Source organism: Lagopus leucura, unplaced genomic scaffold, assembly GCF_019238085.1.
Source record: "Lagopus leucura isolate 7727_CA_CO unplaced genomic scaffold, USGS_WTPT01 Super-Scaffold_100012, whole genome shotgun sequence".
Lineage (NCBI taxonomy): Eukaryota > Metazoa > Chordata > Aves > Galliformes > Phasianidae > Lagopus > Lagopus leucura.
The window spans coordinates 18469835-18495353 of record NW_024962267.1 but is presented as its reverse complement, the minus strand read 5'-3'; the positions used below and the strand labels follow the sequence as shown (position 1 = coordinate 18495353).

The following is a 25519-nucleotide window of genomic DNA, read 5'->3' as shown; positions in this document are numbered from 1 at the left end:
CAATGTGCCACCTTAGCATCCTATGACTGGCCATTAATTCTTGGCCAGTAAAGAGAGGATGGTATTTGGCAGTGCTCTGGTAAGAGATGATTAAAATGTTCTTAAACCATGGGAGAGAGGGAGAGAAGACACAATCAAATGAATACAGAGGGACCAGCTAAAGCTCCTATTTGAGCAGTTTATATTTAACAAATGTCTTCTGCCAATTAAACACATAATAGCAGTGGCCTGAAGGTAAATATTCATCAGGTGATGAGCTGTTTATTTTCTTTCAGTTGTCAAGGATCTCTGGGAGAAAGAACACTCCCAAGCCTCGACAATGAATGTGATTTTTTTTTCCTTTCCATTTTTTCATAGCAAAAGTTCAGCCAGCCATCCAGTCTAAAGATGACTTCAGTGTATGTGCTACTGTTGTTTCTCTGCATCCATTGTTCTGAGGAACTGTCCTGCAGCAGTTTGAGTGGGATATATATGACCCTTATATAAAGAAAAGGCAAAAGCTACCCTGATGATGCATGACAAAGCAGGAACAGCATGACAGTATTTAATGGGCTACAACTCGGAGGACTGGGCTGAGGTTTAACCAATTATCTTTTTGTCTGTGGAATTTGTATTAGGCTGGCTCTCTGCTCATTAGTAAAGCAGGAGAGCTCTGGTTTGGCAATAATATGAAATTGGAAACTGTAAAATACCGGAATCTCCCATGTGGGGTTTTTGTGGGTTGTAGAGTTCCCAAGAGCTGAAGTCAGCAAGCTGTGCTCAGCCAGGGGCATAGGAAGAGTCTGGGGTCAGACGTATCTTTTAACTTTGAGCTGGCCGAAGCCCCCCAGTGTAGTCAGAATGAAGATTTAATGATTTGAGCTTTTGTTCAGGCTGGGTTGAGTTATGGCCTCGTGGAATTCGCTGTAAAGCTTCCTGGATTCTTACTCTGCACAGGAACGTGTGGCTAACTAAGAGACAGCACTTGAAAGATGCAGCAGTTTTTTGACCTCTTTAAATGTTTCATTGCTTGATGACCAAGCTTGGCAGGTTTCAGGCACTGAGTCAGGGCTTTGTTCTTGGTGACGAGCTTCCCCTTCATAATGAGCTCTTACTATGCATTTTAACAGCCAGAGTTACATGAGGTGAGGAGAAGAGGATCTGCTGGAATGGCCATTATTCCCGCAAAGGGCAGAACAAGCAGAATGTCTCCCTGGCAAAGGATTGTGTGTGTTAACAGCAATTACACCTGTTCTGCAGTTTTAGGCTTTCCTCTTCTCACTGCTGACCTGCAAATGCAAAGCCGTGTGAGGAAGAGACAGAAGCCATGGCTGTGCTTGGTGTTGTGTTTATAGCAAATCATGTCTGTCAGGGATGTTAAAAGAATGGGGGAGGTGAGGGGTCTTGAAGCATATCTAATATCTGCGAGCTGCCACATAGGATGAACAGTTTTCAACAAAATGACCAAATAAACACAAATTTGAATGAATTGGCTGTAATGTGTTCTGTGGCCCAGCACAGATAAATAAGATGCTTACTCAAATTTTGGATGCGTGAGGGAGCTTCTGCTCTCAGGAAGAATGCAGATAGCTTTTCCCATAAAAGCCTAACGTCAAACTCCAGTGTTTAACTCAATAGGTGGAATCTTCCAGTGTTCCTTTTGTGGCAAAAGGGTAAAAATGTATTTTCTTGATCCTGGGAGGCCAGTGAAAAGATGGAAGCTGAAATTTCTGGGTCTTGTGAATGATATCAGCGTATCTCAAAAGGGTTTATCAAGAACTGTGGCATACTTAGCATAGCACTCTGAACATCCCTTATTCCTCAGCTGAATGCAGCAGCTTGTAATTTGGTATCCATCTGTCTTGGATACAATTCTTATTTGAGGCTCTGTGGTTTTTAGCTGAAATTACATATTAGTTAGGAAGTGATGGTGGGGAAGCTACCCAGCTAACATACCCAGTTACTTAAGAATCAAGTCACATTTTATTTACTTAAACCCATCTGTGCTTGTTTTGCCAGTAATATATTTGGTCTGCGGCCTGTGGACTATGCAGAGAGTGAAAAGATGAAGTCTGTGCTAATGTTACCAGTCAAGAATGAATCATTTTCATTTAGCCAGCCCTCTGAGGTAAGTGTTCAGTGTGGGTTTTATTTTTGGTTGTTGTAGTTGTGCTATTGTTTGTTTGTTCTTAAAGAAAAAGAGCATCAGTTCATCGTGTCAGTGCAAAAGACTTGGAGCTAGGTGGATTGCCTAGTAAAGGCAGAGGCTTAAAGTAGTTTAGGGAGCTAATCTGTGTAGTATTATTTCTAGACTATATGCAGGGCATTTATGAGCTTCAGTATTCCGTGTTATGGTAGCTTTACCTGGGAAAGTGCTCTGTTATAGGAGAATGGGCACAGTTGTTCCTGAAGTATTGTTCCTTTGCTGTCGTTGGTGTTTTCATGCATGTTTAAATTTGCTCTGCTTGCCAAACTACCTGAAAGCAGCAGTAGTCGTTGCTCCAGGTTCCTCTTTGCTTTTAAGTCTGTTCCAATACTGTCCTATTATCCCTTAACCAACAGTGAAGATGTCAGCTCAGTAGCTGAAAACAGGTTTTGAATTATTGGTTTGGTTCTTTTTTCTTTTTTCCTGTATTTTTTTTTTCTTCTGAAGTCTTCTGGATTTGTAACCAAAACTTATCCAGAATACCATAATGTGCTTTTTGCTTCCTAATGAGAGATGATTAAACCAAGCTGGCTGATGCAAGCAGTCCTTCCTTACTTCATGGTTCGTAGCCTGCTATGATCCCTTCTCAGTGGACAAGAAAATACCTATTGATGAAAAGTAAACTGTTGCAGCCGGATCAGTAAGAGTATAACTGTTGCTCCCACCTGTAGTAAATGTAAGCTAATGGATCTCTTCTGTAGCAAGCAAAACGGTCACATTTTGTACTTGCTTAGGGATGAAGGCATGCCAGTGGATGAGTGCCAGTTCACATAGATCACTTGTTACAAAGCCTGAGGCTTTAGGGTAGCTGGGTCGCAAAGATGGGTCTGCGCTGAGGCGTCTGTGCACTTAGCAACACCAGCAGCTGAAGCATCACAGCCTTCCCAGCGTAAAACTGGATCAAACGGTATCTTCAACTTTCCGTTAATCTGCATTAAAAAAACATAAGCATCCATTATTTCCAGAGCAATGTATTAGGAACATCTTAGTAAAAAGGAAATGCGAATTATATAAGTCAGTCAACATATTGGTAGTGTAGCTGTTGGTCATGTCTCCCTACGAGCAGATGATTTTACTGCTACACTGAGAAAACCTCCAATGCTACAGTCAGCAAGACTGCTTACACAATGTTCAAGCAACAAAATATGTGGACAGCAGTCTGTTTAAGATGAACAACACAACTTTTGCATCAGCTTCCTGTTTTTGTAGATTCCATAAGCTAAACAAAGTATCTCAAATGCCAACTTGATTTTTTTTTTTTCTTTCTGGAGCTGGCTTTTACAAAGAGATTTAGTGATAGACTAAGATGGACTAGTGATAGACTTCCGCTCGGCTTGCCACGAATTGTTGTTCACAGTGCTTATTCTTTATGCTAATGCTCTCAAGCAAATAAGTTGCATTCTTGGTTCCCAAACACTTGGCTTATGCTGGACCTTCTTGCCATCACAGAGCCCAAGCCAGCCTAGAGATGGACCTCTTGGTATCCTGGGCAGCAGTCTGAGTTCAAAACAACAGAAATTGCTGAACCAGCTAGCAACAGTTCTGAAGGCTCAAAGGTGCACTGAATTTAACAACACAGGTATGTAGTTTTCTTAAAACAGTGACAGCAGTTCTGCACATTATCTGTTAAGATGCTATCTGGAACAGTTCTTTTTTATCATTCTGAACTGTAGTTCCTGAAATCCTTGAATTGTAGCAGTGGTCAAAGGATGGCGTGCAGTGTTGCATGTGAATGCACGTAAGGTCTGCCTGGTTACTGCAGCAGGAGACTTCTGGGGGAGCCACGGTTTGACAGTGTATGGATTTTAAATAACAAGTTATAAGTGCTCCTCAGAGACCCCTTTTCTCTGCACATCTTTTATGAGTGTTACCTGCTTACATGAGCCATACTGCAAACTTTTTATCTCCTGTAAATCTTAAGCACATGGTCCCTTTAGATACAATGGTGACTATCAGTTGACAGCTTCTTTTGTGCTACCTTCCTTCAAATTTAATTGTTTTTCAATTTACTAAGGTGATGGAGCTGATTTAGGTATCTTTTTTCTCCCCCTTTTTGGGGTGTTTAATCCCCTCCTTTAGTTTTTCTTTGAAATGCTGCTTCTGCTTGTGAACGAAATGCTAAGGTAATTTTTGCCCTGTCTCCTTTCACACCCTAATTACTGCTCCAGAATTGTGATTAGCTTTGTGTTCAGCAGTGTGGTCACATAGTAAGATTCTTGTCAGAGTTAAAGATGATTCTTCAAAGGCAACTCAGGTTTATGGGGGTAACATTGTAGAAACTCACAGTGTCTGACAGCACGTAGGTATATTCATACCTTCGGAAATCACATACCAACCAAAAGCAAATTGTTATAGCCTATTTGTTCGTAAATAGCAATTGCTTCCTTTTGGTTCTGAGGTTCTGATTTTCCATTTCTCCTAGTAACCCACGTTGTTATTCCTGATACTCCAATGCCAAGGACCGTTAAATGTATGATGGCTGTTCTGACTGGAATTTGGGTCCTGAAGTTTGAGTGTAAGTATTAAATACATGAAATTCTTTTTTCTTCTAATTGGAAATGATGGGTGGGCTTCTAGAGAAAATTGTATTTGAGCAACTTGTCCAGTAGCACAATTCCACAGAGAAATGACATGCTGACACTTAACAGAATCCCGGAATGGTTGAGACTGGAAGGGATTCCTCCCTAGAGGGGCCATCCCCTGGCCCTATGCTTTCTCAAGCAGGTACAGTGGAACAACAACTTGCCCTGGGCTGTGTTCCAGGCACCTTTAGAAAAGAGTAGCTTGCTGTCAGAAGTGGGATTCGAACCCACGCCTCCAGAGGAGACTGCGACCTGAACGCAGCGCCTTAGACCGCTCGGCCATCCTGACTGTGTGTGTGTTAATTACCAGCTTAATGTAAAGCGTGGGGTTTTGTTTATTGAATCTCCAAAACGAGGATGTTTAATTCAATGCTATGTCTTCCTCCTTGGTAGTGCGTGTATTGCGTTGTCACGCTTCTGAGTACAGTAGGGAATGAATTTGTTCATCTTATGGCTACCTTATGGCTGATCTTGAAGATTCTGGAAGACCTCCTGGAAGAGGAGGAAGGTGTCTGTCACATCCCTCAATTTCTTACAGTCAGCTTTCGTTGAAATTGATAACAAATTCTTGCCTTGGGTGTAAGATCAAAGCCTGTAGGAAGGTAAGGTTTTGCCTGTATACATGTAAGGTGAGATCTAATAAAGTTAGACGTTAGAAGCAAAGATGTGTTGTCAGCTGATATTAACTCCCTGCTTGTGCTTTCTCCCTTTGTTGAGAAAGGTGCCAGACTGTGCAATTACAGGTGGAGGCTACCAGGTACAAGCAGTCTTGCTCGTTCATCTAAGAGCACAGATAAATGAAATAGCCATAACTCTGAATATTGTTTCTGTACATGTTAGCTATGCAGACCGGAGTGCTCTAAGACAGTAACCTCCAAGGGAAAGGTTATTTGCATAGTACCACCTTAGTATGCAAGCAGTTGTTTTTCTCATCTTTCATCATTAGTTTTTATAGAGCAAGTGCTTTGCTATGTAGCTGTTCTGTGAAGATGGACCTTGAGTACTGATTTTTTTTTAGTAATGATTCTTAATGCACTTGCTCGTACATCTGCTTTCAGTGGAGTTGTTAAAGCCAGCTTCTTCCCTCTGACCTTCGTGGCTAAGTCCTTTTAGCTAATAATCGCACTACAAATGAATTAACTATCCATGGAAAGCTCATAGCCAAATTTCATTCCAGTTTTTGACTGTGTGACTAAACGTCAGAGTTTAAGGATTCTCTAACGGTCTGGATTTTCTGCATTCTCTAATGCTTATGAAAGTATTGCTTAATGCTTCAAAAGGTGCATAATAGTTTTACAAATAAGGCACCACATAATCATTGGGCTTCCTTAGAGTATTCATTTAGCTTCCTGATAGATTTTTTTTTTTGTTCTTCTCTCTCATGATTCTTAAAGGGCCTGTAAAAGCTGTGTACTCTCAGCAGTGTTTTCTGCTGTGCTTCCAGGAGTTTGTAGATTTGTAAGCATTTGCAAAAGGAAAACAGCGTTGCCTTTTACTACGTGCATATAATGGGAACTTTTTAAACATCTCTAACAGGAGATATGCTGTTTCTCCTTAGGGAGGTGGGTTTAATAACTTCAGGTGCTTTGCTAATAAGCAGGTGGAAGATAGTTTCCCGCTTGGAGGTCGGAATTCAGTGGAAAACTCAGGTCAGAAGTGAGCTTTGAGTTGGGTAATTACTGTGTTCAGGTTGACAACAATCTGTTCCAGACAAAGACTGAGAAGTCTTTCTGTGGTGAATCACTTTGATGCAGGTTCTTGGCTTCTCTTGGCTTAGAAAGCCAGCGTGCTTTGCATCTTCTGTGCCTGTACTTCGTTTTATCTTCTTGCTAGTCAGGTGATTAGGAAACTAATGTAGCCAATAAAGACATGTAGCTGCCTTCAGCTGGGTAGCAGAGAGATTAAATTAGACCTGAGTTTAAATGTTTGTGGAAGAACTTCATAGACTTATGATTAGGGGGAAAAAAAAAAAAAAAAAAGACTAAGGTGAGGGTTATTCAAGGAATATTTTTTTTGTTTGGAACTGAATTTTGTTTTCTGTGGTGGTAAAGAACTGATTAGTACAATCCTGACTGATAATGCTCCCAGCTTAGTAAGCAACATACTACTTAAAAGTGAGTGATTCTCCTCCCTAGTGGGAAGTGTTAGTAATAACTCATGGGGTCTGATGCAGCTAAGTGCCTATAATTAACAGCACCACTCCATCTGTTCCTACCAGTCTGTTATTAGTCTTCTTCAGAGTCATTACAAATTAAAGATTGTTATAACAAATAATGGGACTCCTGCTGATGGAACATTTGTCTAGGAGAAAGAAGTCTTTGCTTTCCCTCTCCATAACTTTTTATTTATCATGGCTTTTTGACTCCTGTTTGGATAACTTTCCTTAAATGTGATGCAAATAAACTTTCAGAAGTATATATATACTCTGGCTTATTTCTGTCACAGCCACTACAAGTAAATGGGAGGAGGAGTTGCTTATAGTTCAGTGTTCCAAACTGCTCACTTAAAGGAAATTAATGTTCACACCTACACTGAACTTGCTTAAAAACAAAGCTCAGTGTAACACTTAATGCAGTGCTAGCTATGCATAAAACTGGCTGCTGGAATTTTTTTTAACCACAAGGTAAGCTGCATTTTACTGTCATTTCTAAAGTTATACTTACAGCCCACACACAACTATTCCACTTAAAAAAAATAAATTTACGCTTGCATGCAAGATCATTGAAGTGTATTTATGTTAACTCTTCTGCTATAGCAGACTTCCAAGCTGTTTGTCTAAAAAAGAAAAGCGGTCTCCTTCATTTGCTTCAGTCTGTCTTTATAATTCTGTAGTGCTTCTGTTTACATGTGTCTGTACATGCAGATAAAATATCTTCCAGCATCGTGTGGAGGAGTAACGTGGAGTTTTCCTGCTGTCTGAGCAAAGTGTGATGTGTTGGAGTCAGGATTTAATGGGATGAGTTTCAACAAGGCCAAATGCCGGGTCCTGCACTTCGGCCACAACAAGCCCAGGCGACGCTACAGGCTTGGGGCGGTGTGGCTGGAGGACTGCGTAGAGGAAATGGACCTGGGGGTATTGATTGATGCTCGGCTGAACAGGAGCCGACAGTGTGCCCAGGTGGCCAAGAAGGCCAATGGCATCCTGGCTTGCATCAGAAACAGCATTGCAAGCAGGAGCAGAGAGGTGATTGTTCCCCTATATTCAGCACTGGTGAGGCCGCACCTCGAGTACTGTGTCCAGTTTTGGGCCCCTCACTGCAAGAAGGACATTGAGGCCCTGGAATGTGTTCAAAGGAGGGCAACAAAGCTGGTGAGGGGTCTGGAACACAGGGCTGATGAGGAGAGGCTGAAGGAGCTGGGAATGTTCAGCCTGGAGAAGAGGAGGCTCAGGGGAGACCTTATTGCTCTCTATAACTTCCTGAAGGGAGGTTGTAGTGAGCTGGGGGTCGGCCTCTTCTCTCGTGTCATTAGTGATAGGACCAGGGGGAATGGCTTCAAGCTACGGCAGGGGAGATTCAGGCTGGACATGAGGAAGTATTACTTTTCAGAAAGGGTGGTCAGGCACTGGAATGGATGCCCAGGGAGGTGGTGGAGTCACCAAGCCTGGGGGTGTTCAAGGAAAGGCTGGATGTTGTGTTGAGGGACATGGTTTAGTGGGAGCTATTGGGAATAGGTGAACGGTTGGACTGGATGAGCTTTTAGGTCTTTCCCAACCTTGGTGATTCTATGATTCTATGATTCTATGATTTCACATTGCGTGACTTCAGTTCTGGGCTTTCCTTTTGTCTGAAAGTGGAAGTTATAAAAGGATGTCATTGCTGTGGAGTATTAGATCTTCACAGGTGAAAAACTAGAAAAATTCCACCTTACAATTTGTGTTTTCTATTCATAGTATTCTGTCAGCAATCTACCCACTTGCAGAGCTGCGTAGAATTCAACTGAGACACCGTGATCGCTGTACTCCTTGCCCTTGGCCGTATCTTTCATTTGTTTCATTCTTTTCTTGCCCTCATTATTTCTGAGACTGTATTAGGGCACAAAGTAGGGAATCATTATGCTTCTGCAAGTTGCCTGAGACAAAGATTCAAGTAATACTGTATTCCCTCTATCCTCTTCGTAGATCACAGGACCATGATTAAAACCAACAGCAATAGTTAATAGCTTTTCAGCTTTTCTTTTGTCTTAAGCACTTATTGTCATCTTTTAAAGCAGGGAATGAGAAACTGGCTTGGTAACAATAGACATGGAAATAAGCTCGTGTCAGTCTTTGGCAAAGTAGCTGGGAGAATTCAAAGTATCCGATTGCTGATTCCTTCATCTGCTTTGCTTGCTTGGAGCTGCGTCAGTGACTCAGCTCTGACCACTTACAAGAAAGCAAAAAATCCTGCCTTTCTTGTAAGGACTTGGAACAACTGGGAGTTGGCAGGAAGAGCCAGGGCACTGCATGACTGGCATTTCAAGCAAAGTTTTCTTGGAGCGGCCTTGTTTAGGCTATTAGACAAGGGAAGTGCCAGATGAGTTTGATTTAGCTCTTCTCAGGCTGAGCTATCTACTTTCTGTAAGTATTTTTAGATGAAGATGTTTATCTAAAGCAAAGCGCTTCCTTCTTAAAGCACCTTAAAATCTTTGACAACTAGAATTTCACACTTGTTCTGCATTGGAGACTTACTTCAACTGTAAAGGACTTGCAGCTCTGTAGGAGGTGGTAGAAACATCCAGTGTGCACATGCACAGCAGAGAGGAATGTTTTATGTCACCCATCAGGTTCTAAACTTCTGCACTCCTACAGTGGCTGGCACCTCCTGGCAAGGAGGAGGGAAGCAGTTTTGTGTCAAATTTAGACACAATTTAGGCACAAATTTAGCTTGTGCAGCTGCTGGCATTCCCAGAGGGGAAAATGACTGACATTTAACCTAACTTCACCTCAGGTATGGCTACCTCTAGTTTCTTTGTTCACAGCTCTGGCAAATAGTGATTGCTTAAAACCACTCTATTTTTTTATTAACAAAGTGGTGATTTTCCTATTACATGATCCTAACTTCTGGCAGTCGGTATTTAAGGGCTTCCTAAGCACCTGCTCCATTGTGTTTAATAAATACCACCTGGATTAATTTATTAACTCTCCTTCTTAAGGAGATTAATTTTAGTCTGCAGCATCTGGTGGCATTTCCATCTTTTGGAAAAATGGGCTGTGTTTCACCAAACGAGGTGTCTCTCTCACTTCATGAAGAAGTGCAAGTCTGAAATTACTTGATAAATCCACAAGACAACATGAAAATTCTTTTCAGTGCTATGGCAGAGATCAGTAATGTTCTTAAGGGAGCAAATTGAAGCTAGCTGTACAAAATTCCTCTAACACTTTGTCTCAGTCCAATTTTCTTCCTTTCCTAGGAAAATAACCTCATCAAGCTTTGCTCAATCTGCATACAAGTCTTAAAACTCGGAGCAGAGGCAGAGTGAGCTGAGGAAGTTGCAATCTCTACTGGATCTTGTCTGTGTAGTATTTCATCTTCTTTGTTGCTCTTGCATCTTTTTAAATTACTTTTAGCTGCTTCAAAAGAAATTTGTGACTAACCCCTGCTCTTTGGTCTATTAATGCAAATCCAACAAAACCTCCACTAAGCTAATTGAGTTACTGAGAGCTACCCCTGGGTATCTGGGTGATTACATTCTTGGCGTCCAGTTATTCTTGTACTTCACCCTGTTTAAACTGTTTTTGCTGATGCTGTTAGTTTCATTATAAACCAATAAGACTTACACTAATAAGGATTACAGGGCTCTGATCTTAAATTTTGCAAGTAATGACTTCTTTATTTCCAGCACCAGTAGCTGCAGTTGTATCAAAGGTCAATTAATGGTATTGCTAGTGGGCTCCCTTTTAACCTCCTTGCTTCTTAAATATTAAGAGGTGAGGAGGTGGGGCCAGATGTTCAGTGAATTAATAAGGATCAGTTTAAGTAGTGGTGCTTTACTGATCTTGCTAATGAGGAGTGTGGAGTAGAGCAGTACTCTTCCCTCCAAATGTGGTGACATCAGCCTAAAATGCAGTGGGTATGAAGCCAAAACCTTCCTCTGCAATGTTTCCCAGGGACCTTTAATGCAGGCTCTGTTTATGCTAGAATTTTGTGCAACTGCTATTATTTACATCTAAACATTGCAGGCATGAAACCAGCTATTTAAGAGGCTCTTAAACTTCAAGTATTCTTTATTTTTGGTGAAGAACATTGCCTGACCCTTCTGCATGTGTGACCTTTGCCCAGCATCATCTTCTGGCAGGCAGTAAACCTTATTAATGAGTGCTTGCAGTCTTGCTGTAGGTATTGCAAAGCAGCTCTGGTCCATCTTGGAATGGAAGACAGCCTCTTGTATTGGTAACTGATATCTGATTCAACTACTGTGATTAAACTAGAGGACCATTAAAGTGTAGTTGCAGTAATGATCTTCTTTGCTTTAGGAAAAAAAAAAAGAAATGGCAGTAGTACCAGGGAATAAATCCACATTTGCTGAGATCTTGGCTAAAAAGTGATCTCATTCTGTTTTGTAATTAGCCAGCTTTTTTTCCAGCCATAAATTTGGGAAGGAAAATAGTGCAACTCTGATCACTGTCCCTTCCAAAAATTGTGAGTGTCCTCTCAACATGAGTTTACTTCTCCCTCTGGTTGTGGTAATCTTCTTTCAGGGTGTCCTTCTCTTAGATGGAGATTTCTGTGCTGACTTCTGCACAAGTAAATAAGAGCCTGTGTCAGTTTCAGAAAAGAGGAGGCATAGTATTGATGGTGTACTAGTTGACTTTTAATTACTTTAATAGCCAGTAGTTTTCATTTCATTCTTTTGTCCAGTGCGTGCATCTTGGCATCAAGTTTTCACTGGGGGCTCTTTACAATGCTGAACAAGTGATTGCAACCTAAGATGTTCAGGAAATCAATTTAATGTAGCTACTCTTTGAAGTCAAGGGGCACTGTGCCTCTGACTGAAATAGGAGTACTGTAAGGTCACAGAGCTTCTGGAAACATCCCCGTGAAAGCAGTAGAGTGCTGTGCCTTTGAGTACAGTGTGGTGTTTTATTTCCTTTTATCTGTCCTCTCTGTCAAGCTGAGTGTCATCCTGATTAAAAAGGTACTAAAAGGGAGCTGTCATGTTACCCAGCCACTCACACACATTAGCAGTTAAAGTTAATATGATCTACTCAGGAAAAAGACCTGGGCTTTATTTTGGAGTGCCAACTCCACTTGGCACTCAGAGGTTGTCACACAAAATATTGTAAGCATATATAATAAGTTGGATAGAAACACAACTCCAGTCTTCTGTCTTTTTATCTTAAATACGAGAACAGAGGGATATTTCAGTTTTTCTATTGCAGTATGATGTGTGAATTGTTTAGCAGTCGCCTACAAAATTTTGTACTACCCATGCAAGAGTTGCTGAAGAGAAATGACCAACTTGGGAAGAAATCATTCTGAACAAAGTCTGCACTCAAAGAACGTACTGATTTCTACCACTTAAACATCTTTACTCCCTGCTTGTTAGGACAACTTCCCCCATAGACAGGCTGTTTGTCTTGATGCATGGTGAATTCTGAGGCATCGCATCATCTCAGTTGAGGACTCCAAAAGCTCCTTGCTACCTGCACACAGAAGTGTTAGATAGCTGCTTGAAATGTCCCACAGCTCTGTGGATCCAAAAAATTATGTTTGTTCTGTCTACCAAATGTGACAAGACCCAATGAATCGGAGCAAGTTCTGCTTCTATATCATGCATGAAAAATTAATTCTCAAATTGAAAATAAAGTGCTTTTCCATCATCAGGGGGCACATAGGGTATTGCTCTACAAAGGGGTGTGTAAGCCTAACAGTGTTGCTTCTTAACATAATGATGTTTTAAAAGGAAAAAAAGCAAAACACCTGGAAACAGAGAGGATCAGGGCTTTTTACTCTGTTTCAAATAGATCACTTCTTTGCCACAAATCTATTAAGGGACAAGTTTCTCCTTACTCTAGCTGTTAAGAAAAGTTAAAGTTGATGGGGAAACTCTTAGTGGTGCTAAAAAATGCTCTGTTTGCATACTTGCAGTTTTTCAAGGAGACAAATACTTTGGGTTCTTATGGAGACAGTGAAAGAAGGCACATCTGGATGAGTCGTGGAGGATTTTCACTAAATGCAACAAAGAACTGTGGTGCCTACAGATTAGCTAGAGCAACTGGCAGTGTAGAATGGGCAGACGTGTGTATGCAAAAGTCTATTTTCCATTTTCTGTTAAAATAGATATGTGTGACTTTTTTTCTCTCAGAGAAGTAACTGTACAAGAAGACATCGTAGCCGCATGTGTTTATTCAACCTTTTATTACTTTGATATCAAATTTGCACCATTTACTGTTGCTGGCACTAGATGATCAATTTGTGATGTACTCTTATGTATAAACCTCAGCTGTGTAGTGGAAAATCCCTCAAATTGAGTTTTTGATGGTAAATTGAAATAACTCATGCTCTTAATGAATAGACAGCTTTGCTCTTAAGACTAGCTGAGAAGATTTTTCCCTTACTGTGAGTGAAGCCCATTAGCATCCAAGTTTTCTTGAAAGAATGACCTTATATTTTGAAATAAATTGATAGAGGGAATCCAGTTACATAGTGATGATTAAGTAAAGTATTGAAATACCCTTCAGATTTATTTTCTAGTTAGGAGCACTTTGAAAATAGCTTATTTCTATACATTGCTGTTATGAATAGTAAATGCAGAAGTTACTTTCAAGAAAATACACGACTAGCTTGCCCTTCCAGTTTTATATGAGTTCATATCAATGTTTCTTGAAGAAATGACCAAGTGCAATTAACTTAAATGTACACGGAGGGGGAAATATGTACTGTCATATTATCTAACCAGCTACCAGTTGTTTCTTTCTATGTGGGTTTGTCTTTTTTTCATTTAAATAAATGATAAGACCTAGTACCTAAAATGTGAATTCCTTTTGCATCTTGCCAGTCTGTGTGAAGCAGCAGCAGATCTGGTTGACTTTAAAAATCCCTCTAGATTGGGATTATATTCTGCTACTTATTGCTGTGGGAATCAAGCACCTTCATCATTGCTTCATAGTCTTGGGCTTTCTTCTTCTAGGATCAGCACCCCTGCTTCATTTCTGGTTTTGTTTAGATATTGTGTTTCGTTAGATATTGTGGTTCCCAAGTTCGCATAGGAAAAGTAAGTTGCCTAAATAAAAGCACTATTTGAGGAATGAGAACTGCTCTGGAAGTTGAACAGTGACAACTCTGTAATCCTCATGGAACAGTTTGCAAAGTTTCTTTCTCAGGTAATTTTTATAAATGAGTGCAGGCAAAATGTTACATCCTTGAATGGATGACCCCAGCGATTCCTCTTTCCAAAGTCAGGTCAGGAGGTACGAGTCACAAATGTTAGTGATACATCAGCATCAGTGCACTTTGGATTTGGGGAAAAAAAAAAGAGCCTTAAAACAAGGTAAAACCATGCTGACTGTAAAAGACAATCTCATTATGCAGCAGTGGTCACAAAAACAAATGCCACTGTTGAAACCTCAGCGTAAACCTGCAGTTTCTGCTGATCTTGGAGACCTTGAAATCCCATCTGATTTATCTAAGACCATTCGTATTTAGAAACAGCTTTGTACTTGCTTTGTAATTGCTCTTTATCAGCCAATTGCTTCCATTTCTTAACTGCAGAGTTGGTTCTCCTCGCTGGCTTTGAGTTTCCAAATGTTCAGCAATTTGACATTAAGTAGTTGACCTTTAGTAGCAGTTAAGAGGAAACACCAATAATTCCATGTGTTTACAACACTGATCTTAGCGTGATATTGCTTCTCTCCATCTGACCTGCATCTTTACAACCACTGCTGTAGGTTCTTGTCCAGGTTAAAATAAAATTGCTAAAGCACACGAGATTTGATGCTATGTGAATGCAGTGCTTTGCATTATGGATAATCCTTTCATCCTAGTGCAGCTGTTTATTCCCTGAAATGAAATACAAACCTGTTTACAAACAAAACAAAAAAAAAAGGACTTATTGTCTAAATTAATGGTGAGATTTGTAACTAACTAGTGCTTCCCTTACTGTGCTTTCTATAGGGGTACAAGCCTGTCTACAAAGCACAGTTCGAGAACAAGAAGAGAAGTATGAAATCCAAGGTGGCCCACGAAGAGGCCGGCTCAACAGAGAACAGCTGGTGGGTTTTACTGCTTGAGACAGATTGTCTTAATGACCTTTGGTTTGTGCATTTTTGCCCTTTGCCTCTTGTCCAGGTGCAATAGATGTAAAATTTTAATGTGGCCTCCTACAGAAATTTGATTATGTGCAAGGTGATGGAAAGAACTGCGAACATCCATAAAGCAGTCATTTTTATCCATTAGTGGTTATGTTGCCATAACCTTGTCAGAGGGAAAGCTCTGTTACGTTTATGGAAGAAGCTGCATGGGACAGCAAGCGATGCTGCTTTGGCCCTCCCTGATCAGCTTTAGGAATGTAGCTGACATAATCTGAAAGTTGAAAGGAAAAGATGTTTTGAATCCGTCTTGTTTCCACATCAGAGCACTTTGTATTTAATTGGGTTCTGTGTTTCTGAACCATTCTGTGAATCTGTAATTCTGGGTTAATTTCTGGTTACTTTCTGATTATGCTGGAGGAGTAGCTGTGACTAATCCTAGGTGATGGCTGAAGACCTTGTTGTGCTGGAAAATAATTAACCATGAGCAAGAATTTACCAGATAAGCAAACTTTGCTCAGTTGTATGCTTATACTGAAGACCTTATGTGTTAAGAGACTGTCCTGGCTTCTCATGCTGGTTATTTTCAGTCGTACTTTCTGTGGGCACTCATTGTTCACTTTCACTCAGTTTGGGAAGTCCTGTTTTCATACTTACTTTTATGTTCCGTCCCTTAGCTGCCTAAGCTGTTTGATGGATGCTACTTCTATTTCTTGGGATCATTCAAAAGTCACCAGAAGAGCGATCTTGTGGAGCTGATCAAAGCAGGAGGAGGACAAATCCTGGTTAGGCAGCCCAAACCAGACAGCGACGTGACACAGACGATCAACACGGTGGCATACCATGCAGAATCTGCTTCTGACCAGAGATTTTGCACTCAGTATGTCATCTATGATGCATCTTCTAAATTCAAACCGGAGAGAATTGGTCAAGGCAAAGTCTGGTTTGCTCCCTCCAGCTGGATTGTAGACTGCATAATGTCATTTCAGCTGCTGCCTGTAAAGTGAAAATCCCTGTCTCACAACTAAGACCTTTTAAAAAGTGGTGACTCTTCAGCAGCTGGAAAAGGCTGGTCTGAAGCTATGATTTATGTTTTGCACTTGGTAACTCATTTACATGGTCGGAGCTCCTCTGTATTCCAAGATCGCTGGGAGAGGCTGGAATAAATGGCCTGACAATGGCATAGGGAAAAGAAGATGCTGCATTGAAAAGTTGTGCCTTGGATTATTTGCTAAGCTTTATTTTTACATTCAATTCCCTGTAGTAATCATTGACATTCTGCAAGATTTTGCAAAATGAAGACTTTTGAATTTTGACTTAAATCAGGCTTGGTTGGTGATAGAGCATACCCCTGTTTCTTTTGTTTGGTGACTGTGTGTTGATCTACTGTGTGTGGCAAGACTTCCCAGCCAGAACAGAACTTGTATGTATTAAAAAACAAAAGCCATATGCCTGTATGGACACCGATCAGATGATATGTGATGCTCCTTGTGACTTAAAATTGAATGTTATAGGAAGTTCTTGGCGTAGGATAAGCCTTGTAGAAATCAAAGCAGAACTAATGGCCCGAATTCATTTGGAAGTTAAGTTTTGAAAGTGCATCTGTGAAAATCTTGTTCTAAAATTCTTTCTTTGTATCAGGTCATGCTTTATTCACTTCCATCCATTTTCTCTTTTGTGTGTGTGTAATTTGAATTTGATGCTGTTTTCTGAAGGTTTTTAAATGTCAGAGCCTTTATTAAATTACGATTAAAAATTATGTACTTAAAGATTGATTGCTATCATGGTAACATGGAAAAAATAATTACAAAACAATTATGCCTTGCTTTGCAGCATTGTATTTGAAGGTACTTTGCTGCATTGGAGCAGTACTTGATGCTTGCTTACTTGTTACGATCGGCTTAATTCCTTTCTTGAATTGATCATAAGTTATTGTCTGAATTTTGCTTCTTGGGAGCTGTAAGCATCACATGGCATGTATTGCCTTTGTGAATTCATAACTTAAAGATGTTGTCTTTTGCCACGATGTGCAATGAGAACGATGGTTGTGGGGGGGGAAAAGACGAAGTTGTTTCTATTGCTTGTAATAAAACTTAGTGTCAGTCACCTCGAGGTGTCTCATTGCATGAGCTTAGCTGTGGAGCAAGTGCATGGTTCCTATGTGTGTCTCAACAGGTAAATGGAAACGTTAAGTACTTTTCTGTGAAGTTAAGTACTTTTCTGTGAACTTGATAAGCTGTCAAGATAGTATCCTATCTGCAAGCTCTGTTGGATGAGTTGTTCTGTGTAATCGCTGCCACTGGAGATCCCGTGCAGATTTTAAATATCCTCTGTAGAGCTGTTGGAAATACACACTTCATGGATAATAGGTGTAGTTTTCAATGGCTTCTACTAGAATTCAGCAGCTGGAGTGTCTTGCTCTATCGCTTACGCTAGACCCAATCATTGCTCTTCACTAAATGCAGTTCTCAAGTACTTGCAGGTCTGTGTGAGCAAGCAGAAATGTGAGGCTCATTAACAAATGGAATAACTTACAGGATGAATGTGTTTTGGGTTTTTGTGCAGATAAACACTGGAAGCAAATCAGGTACTGAGTCAATACTGCGTAGATGTGGTCGTTTATTTTAACAATTGTAGCACATTTTAACTGGATGTTTCATAACACATCAATACACCTAATGGGGTATTCTTTGCAGGAGTAACAGTCTCTGCAGAATTCTGAAGCATGGAGCTTTTCTTGCTACCCACAAGGAAGGGATTTGGCACATCAGGAAACTCTTCCTGTGTTCTTTATGTATAGGCAATAGATTTACAGAGCTGTTGTTCCCTGGCAGCTGAAAAGAATCTGTGCTAGAAATCTGCCTTTTTTTATTTTAAAGCCATACTCAACTTGTTGCAAATTTGCTCACTTGTAATTTGATTCCTTCCAATCAGGTAATGTTAACAAGAATAGTTACTATCATAGCAGCGAGTTTTGTTTTCCTAACTGATGTACACTCAATGCTAACTCTGGCCTATTTGTCTATCCTTCAAGGAATGGGAGTTTGGGCCTGAATCAGCTTATGGGCAGTCCTGCAGCACAGGAAGAAGGAGATTTTGATGCCAGAATTGAAGCAGTTGTTGAGCACTGCTGAGGCAATTGGTCAGGATAAAAAACAAAGCCTGAAGTTCAGTGGTGCAGGCTGCTTAATTCAGTGCTGCTAATCATAAGCAGAGGTAAAGCACTTGATTAAAGCACGTTTGAAAAAAGTCTTGTAGTAAGGATAAATCAAGCTCCTCAAGCCAGTGACTGGATTTTGGCTCACAAAAACAAGGTTATAAAACCATGAGTCATGGAGCAAAGGGTGTGCAGGGGTCATTTTTCACTGCCTTGAAGTGAGGGTGCATTAAAGTAAGTAGGAGGCAGGCTCAAAACAAAAGGTATTTCATATGGTGTCAGCACATATAGAGGCACAGACAGCCGTGCTCCCTTTGGGGTGCTGTGATATTTTGGCATGGCATGGAGTAGGGAGATCATCAGCAAACACACTAAAGGTGGCTAACAAATTTGGTTATAGCATCTATTTAGTGTCCTGAGAAAATGCATATGCTTAATGTGTGATTATTGGCTCTGTGGATGAGGTAAAAATCCAATTCTTGCATTCTGGATTATAGATGTTATAAATAAATTGTGTGTTTTTTGTGGTGAATCTCAGGCTAATGACTTTCAGGCCACTGCCCTTGAAATTTATCTCTGTATTTCATTACAAATTGCTTCATCTGGGACACCTGATAACACCTTCAGTAGCAATGTCTGCAGTTCAGTGGCATCAGGCTGTTGTTGATAATAGAAAGTAATGTTTACTCAATATTGCACAGCCTTGCTGCACGGCTGTGGTCTAAGGAACAATATGAGGTCAGGCCAATACGTTTTTTCATCATTATTGTTATTTTTTTAAGAATGGTGCTGTGCATTGAATGAAACTTACCTGACAATACCGAGATGCTTCCTTGCATTGGTGTCTTGGGTAGATCCCAGGGAATATAATCACATATAGCTCATACCAATGCATGTTTATACATCTGATTACTTGTTCTATTATATCTAAAATATCTTCCCCGCCTCTTAATTATACATGTTTGAGGGAAAGAGGTGAATTTTCTGTAAAATAAGTGTCTGGTGGGTGTAGGGAACCCTTCTGTTGCAGCCTGAACTGATGAGCAGCACCTGGTGCAGTGGGTGGCTGCCCAGGGACACAAGTGCAAGTAATTCCCTGTGCTTCCCACCTGACCACAGCCCTGCCTGGGCTCATTTAAAGGCCAGCCTCCGAAGGAAGAGCATCTGCTGCCTGAGAAAGAGTGTTCTACAGCCAGAGGACCTGGGTGAGTCAGCTTTTTTTTTTTCCTTGTCTGTGGTTATTGGTATCCCTAAGATTGAATTTTCATTTGTTATTGGAGAAGTGACTTTGGAGGAAGAAACAAGTGGCTTGTAAGAACTTTGGGTGTTGCGTTGTCTCACAAGTGTTTTGGGGAAATAACAAGCAATGCTAAAGAGCATTGGCACTTCTAATCTCAAGAGCAGAGTTGGCACGCTTTGGAGGTTCTTGTTGTCTGCCTTTCCTTACCCTCTGCTGATGAAGAGCAAACACAGGAAGGGCCCAAACCTTTGGTCAGCTTGGGTGAGGCTCATAGGAGCAAGAAGAGGAGAAAAAAGAATTCCAGTGTGGTTGTGCTATTGTTGGTGGTATTCCTGTGCTGGCCAGGTGTCTCAATACCAAGTTTGATTTTGGATGTTCTATTCTATCCTTCAGTTTTCCAGAAAATGAGCTCTTTGTACAACAAAACTCCTTCGAATATTGTACTCAGAACAAAGAGACAAGCATTCAAACTGCAGTCATGTGAAACCAGGTGTGGGTGTGCATGATGTGGGGAAAATGTGTGAATGTCCCTGGTCCCTCTGCCTGGGCTTTCTGTGCTGCCAACTGAGGGTGGGCTGGTCTACAGAATGCAGCAGAGAAAAGCTTTTTGTTTCTCCTCTTGGTGCTACTTTGTACTTTGGAGCTGGAGGGTGACTTATTTTTGGTCTTGTAAATAGGATGAATTTGTTGTCTGATGAACTGAGGTTAACCAGTTTGGCCTTATAGGGGAACTGTTAGGGCTTGAAGTGATGATGAGCACCTGGTGAAGGGCTGTGGCTGGCCTGGGGAGCACAGGCTGAGTGTTTGCAGCTGTGCTTCCCAGCTGGCCAGAAGGGGACCATCAGGCCTTGTTGGTTGAGTAGAGTTCCTTAGGGAACAAAGGAAGATTCAGGTGTCTTTAATAGCAGTACAGCATGTTCTGCCTTTTCAGGCTTGTTTGACTTGTGCAAAATGGTCCTCGAAAGCAGAGGAATGCTTTGTATATAATCAGAAGGAGAGGAAGTGTTGCAGTACTGTGTGGTGCCATGGCAAGGTGCAGAGCTGGTGCCTTCCCAGCATGGGTTGGAGAAGCAGAGATTTCTTCCTGGTGGGCACAGCAGCCCTTGCTCAGGTTTGAGCAGGGGCATAACCGTTTGGGTTGCAATAGCTGGGTGAGCTCAGCTTTTTTTTGCAGCGTGAAAGGTCTGGAAGAACATTGAAGAACAAAACAAAGTACAGAACAATAAATTGGGGGCCTTCTAATTGAATTAAATATTAATATGGATAATGCGATCGATGCCATATTGATTGCGTTAGCTGCAATAATGTTTAATTCAATAAGCCCACAGTGCTGGACCTTTCCCCTCGTGTTTATTTTGTGCTGTGCAGCAGCACGGTGCCCATATCCCACATGCAGAAATTGCCCAGCAGCTCTTTCTGCTCTCTGAATGCCTGGCCCTACTGCAGAGCTCCAGTCCTGCTCCTCACAGCAGTGTCAAAGCAGGAAGCTTCCTCCCCTGACGTGCCTCTGAGGAGGTGCCAGCTTCTGGCTTTAAACTCAGCCAACCTTGAAGGATTTTATTTGTGCTTGTAGCAGGAGCTTTTTATTAAATTAAGCTTCACGGGTTTTGTTTCACTGAAAAATTGGAGGCAGATGCTCTCCTCGCTTACAGTATGAGTTCTGTGGTCCTGCTGTTCTCTTTGCTGTGTACCTGTTGAATGAGTTAGTGAAAACATCCTGGGGTAATAGTCTTGGTTTGTGTTATTTTTTTCCATGGTATCTTTGTATGAGCTCTTTTAAGAGTTTGCATGGGCTATCGGTTTGTGTCTTCAAAAAGCTGTTTCATTATTGAGCCAAGGGCCATTTCATCAGAGGCAGAGAAGCCACTACTGAGTTAACAGCTCCTGTGGTCCATGCAGCAGCAGGTGCCATAGCCAAATTGGGCATTCACGTACCCAAACTTGGGCACTGGGGTTTTGGGATGGAAGCCCACAGACTCTTGTCTGAAGGAGTAAGCAACCAGGTGCAGCAGCTCCTCCATAAGATGATGTGAGAATGGTACACACCACTCCAAGAGCAATGTCTCTAAGAGCCACAGGTCAGAAGGAAGAGCCGTTCCTGATGAATGCCAGCAAGGTAGTGCCAACTTTGGAGCAGTCTCTGGGTTGCTCTATGGTGATCTTTAACTTGGAGGTTGAAATTTCCCCATGGATGTGTGTGAAGAAGTGACAGTAGGAGCAGAGGAGGAGAGAAAAGTCTTCACAAAGGTGTGAAGTCCTTGCTCACCTCTGTGCAAACTGCATGCTGGGACCTTGCAGAGACAAGATCGTGCACCCCAGTGGGGCAGGAGGAGAACAGGCTCTGTGTTTAAGCAGGCAACGCTCAAGATAGCAAAAAGGTAATTAGGTGGAAGATAACAATGCTTAGCTTGTGTCCAGCCCAGACGTTGGGCTGTTTGGCAGCTGGAGAAAGCCTCAAGGCCAGGAGGCTATTGGGTTGGTGTGCAGAAACTCATGTTTTCATGGTGGTGGTCTATATGTAATTCATGTCTACCCTTTATCATAGAATGGGTTGGGTTGGAAGGGACCCCATGCCTGGAAGTGTTCAAGGCCAGGTTGGATGGGGGCCCTGGGCAGCCTGGTCAGTATTAAATGTGGAGGTTGGTGGCCCTACCTATGGCAGGGGGTTGGAGCTTTGTGATCCTTGAGGTCCCTTCCAATCCAGGCCATTCTGTGACCATCAAGTTCAAACTCTCCTGCTGCAGGCAGAGCCACCAACCTCCAGATTTGGTACTAGACCAGGTTGCCTAGGGTTCCAACCAACCTGGTCTTGAACACCTCCAGGGATGAAGTGTCCACAGCTTCCCTGGGCAGCCTGTAAGGCGTTCCTTCAAAGATTTCACAGTTGCAAAAAAAAAAAAAAGGAATCAGAGTGCAAGTCAGAGAAAGACCTGAGATTTCATTTTTTCTAGATGGCAAATAGTGACCTAGAGAGGTTCTGTGCAGTGAATGAAGAACCGCGAGCTCCAGCATCCCAGTTAGTGTTATCCAGGTCCAAGCTCTTGCCCTGCCTGTTGCAGGTTCCTGCTGATGGCTTTAGGTGGTAAATGCATTGTGGCTGGGGTATATTCTGTGTTTTAGGAGGTTGGCAGGTAGCTGTGACTGGTGAGGAAGCTAAAGCGTGTTCTTCTGTGCCCTATGGGTGATAAATCTTTGTATGTGTAAAAATATTTCATCATGGTGGCAAAACATGTTTGAGTGCAGCAGGGAAGGAGGCTATAACCAGCCATTGGGATGTGTTGCGTATTCCCACACTTAATTAGAGCACGTGAAGGTAACTCCCGAAACTGTCTTTGAGTATTTAATGATAATATCCACTTCTCCTGGCTTCATTTTCTCCCTTTCACATGCTTGAAAGAAAAGCACTTAAGTGAAGGTATCTTGCCATTAAGGATATTTGGGACTGGTTTCTGGAACCCCACTTTGCTCCTGGTATTTCATCTCTGGGGCAAGCCTGGGCCTCCTATCTATTAAAAAAAGGATGAGACAAATTGTATCTGCTTGGACATCTTAGGAGTCATTTCTCCAGATGGCAATTTCCAGGCAGATCATACATGGCAGTTGATGATGGTGGCCTGCAGCTCCCAGGGCAGTGGGAGCTGCTGGAGCTCAGGGAGTGTTGGGACACTGCTCAGCCACAAGGGTTGTGTATGGGTGGTGCTGCGTGGAGCCAGGGTTAGACTCAGTGGTTCTTGGGGATTCCTTCCAACCCAGAATGTTCTAGGATTTTATAGTTCTCCAATCCTATGGCAAGAAAAAATGCAGCAGCAACAAAGGAGGCTCTTGAAATGTCTACCTTTGGGGCAAGCAACCAAATTGTACTGCAGAAGAGCCTGCTGCAAAGCCCACCTTCCAAATCTTCCCCTCCACTGGCCCTTTTTTTGCAGAGCGTCTTTGCCCAGAGCAAATCCAGGAGTTTATTTAATTGTCTTGCAGTTGTGGCCACCTTTGCATGGATCCCTGCTCCTGGTGTGCCTGCTGCAAGTTTTTACAGATGTCCCCTGCCTTACAGCATTTGCACACCATGGTTCCCAGGCATTTCCTTCTAATGGATTTTGCATTAGTAGGGAGTATCGGGAAATCTAGTACCAAAAGGTTAATGCACATCCATTAGTCCTTTCTTTCCCCCTCCTTTTTATGTGCTGGTAGAAGGCAACCAATTTCAGTAAATACATTAGGTTTGGAAGGAGTCTGGAAACACTTGAAATTCTGTACGTGCAAGGCTATGGGACTATTAATATTGTCCTGTTTGAGCACTGCAGGGGTGGCAGATGCTGAGTGGTACCTTTGAAGCATTTTCCAGCCTTGCAATCGTTCTTTTCCTCACAAGCAGAGCTGAGGGCTTTGAGACCAGCTTTTATATTTACCATTGAGATGACTACTTACTCTGACTCTCCAGTGTTTTGAATGAAGCTGTGCTTTCACCCACATGCTCCCAGCTATTAGGCTAAGGACGATATCAAAGTAATTCCAGCTGTTGAGTGGACAGCTGAGCTAGCTTTGAACAGCAGACTACCTCTGAACCTTCAGCAAATGGTTTTCTCCCTCCTCCCTTCAAAGTAGCAATTCATTTTCTGCTAATTGGAGCAAAGCTGAACCCCATCTGTATCTCATTGCTTTCCCTGACCTGCTCTTTAGCCAAGGTCAGGCTTTTCCAGTCTATTGCTCAATAACCACAAGTAGCAAGGGGGGAGGAAGGGTTGGCTGCTTGTTTTGCCTCCTGATGTTACGATTTGCAGAACTTGCTATGTTCTTCAACTGAAAACCTACGTTTTAGCAGTGCAGGCTTTTTGAAAGCTAGGAATCTGAGTCATGATATTTTCATGCTCATTGTCTTTACCTTTAGCCCATGGTCAGCATGGGCTGAGACCCCTCACCTTTGTAGACACCTGACTGGAGGGCCACACTCCCACTCTCATCCCGCTCCTTCCCACCCGCTGCTGCAGGTTGGTCGACTACCATCTCCAGAGCTCAGCTCTGCAAGGTGCAGATCTTCGATGTCCCCATGCCCCACTACTCTCCAGATCCCAGGTAGGCCCTCCTCCTCTGTGGGCTCACTGACTTGAGGAACTGCTGCTTCTGTTCAAGGAGCGTTTGGACATTGTGTTGAGGGATGTGGTTTAGTGAGAGCTATTGGTGATAGGTGGGTGATTGGACTGGATGCTCTTGTAGGTCTTTTCAAACCTTTGTGATTCTGTGAAATCTTGGTAGGCAAAGCTGGGTACACAAGCAGCTCTGGGTTTACAGGTGCAAAATGTTACAGAATCAAGGCAGAAAGGAAAAGAACAATCCTGTGTATTCTAATTTCACTTAATGAGAAACCACTCACATTGTACTGTTTCCGATCTCTATCTTTCTATTTCTATTGTAATGGTAATGATTAACAGAGAAATCACTTGATGGCTTTCACGTATCCCCACACTTTGAGTATCTAACAACCTATTGATTCGATAGCTTGGCAGCATTCCCAATTGAGGAGCTGCAGTTTGATTTTTTTATTATTATTATTATTATTTTTTTTTTTTAAACACTTTGATCATCTCACATGCAAAGGATGATTGTTTTTGTGGTTGAAACAAGGGGTGGATTGCAGGTGGATGGATTCTGGAGTATGCTCCTGTGTGCAATCCCCAGTTGGAACAAGCAGTGTCCGTGTTTTCTCCTAAGAAAGACCTTGAAATATTATCTGTGGGTTGGATTTCTGATCCCTGAATCGCTACAGTCAGCAATGGAAAAGTGTGCCATGTATGGATGTAATCTGACAAAAGACAATAGCAGTATTGGATGCTAAGACCATATCTTTATTTTCCCTGAGTACTATACGTACTGGTGCAGAAAACTCAGATGGTGCAGGAGGTCCTGGAGGGCTCTCCAATGTGTGCTGGGTGAGTCTGCAATGCTGCACAGGTCCAGTTGTGGTCTTGCCCCTGCAGAACATCACAGGCTCTTCTAGACGAGCGGAGCACGATGGACAAAGATTGGCTCTAAAAGAAGAAGAAAATTTCACCTCTGTAAAGAGAAGCTCTCTGTCTTTGCAGAACTTTTTTTGCCCGTGACCCTGAGGGGCTTCCCAACTGGTCTGTTAATC

General features: G+C 42.0%; 1 protein-coding gene and 1 non-coding gene across 3 annotated transcripts in view; one reads left to right on the top strand and one right to left on the bottom strand.

Annotated features, from left to right (window-relative positions):
• Positions 1-16690, top strand: part of BARD1 (BRCA1 associated RING domain 1) — a 43660-nt gene extending 26970 nt beyond the window's left edge. For both annotated transcript variants that reach the window (XM_042874727.1, XM_042874728.1), the window contains 5 exons: positions 1999-2107; positions 3635-3764; positions 4608-4700; positions 14862-14959; positions 15673-16690. In XM_042874727.1, coding sequence (XP_042730661.1) covers positions 1999-2107; positions 3635-3764; positions 4608-4700; positions 14862-14959; positions 15673-16002 — 760 coding nt within the window. In that variant the 3' untranslated portion in view covers positions 16003-16690. The remainder of the gene's footprint in view (positions 1-1998; positions 2108-3634; positions 3765-4607; positions 4701-14861; positions 14960-15672) is intronic.
• Positions 4974-5056, bottom strand: TRNAL-CAG. Its single transcript has one exon. It is a non-coding gene; the product is annotated as a tRNA-Leu (tRNA).
• Positions 16691-25519: the final 8829 nt, after the last annotated feature.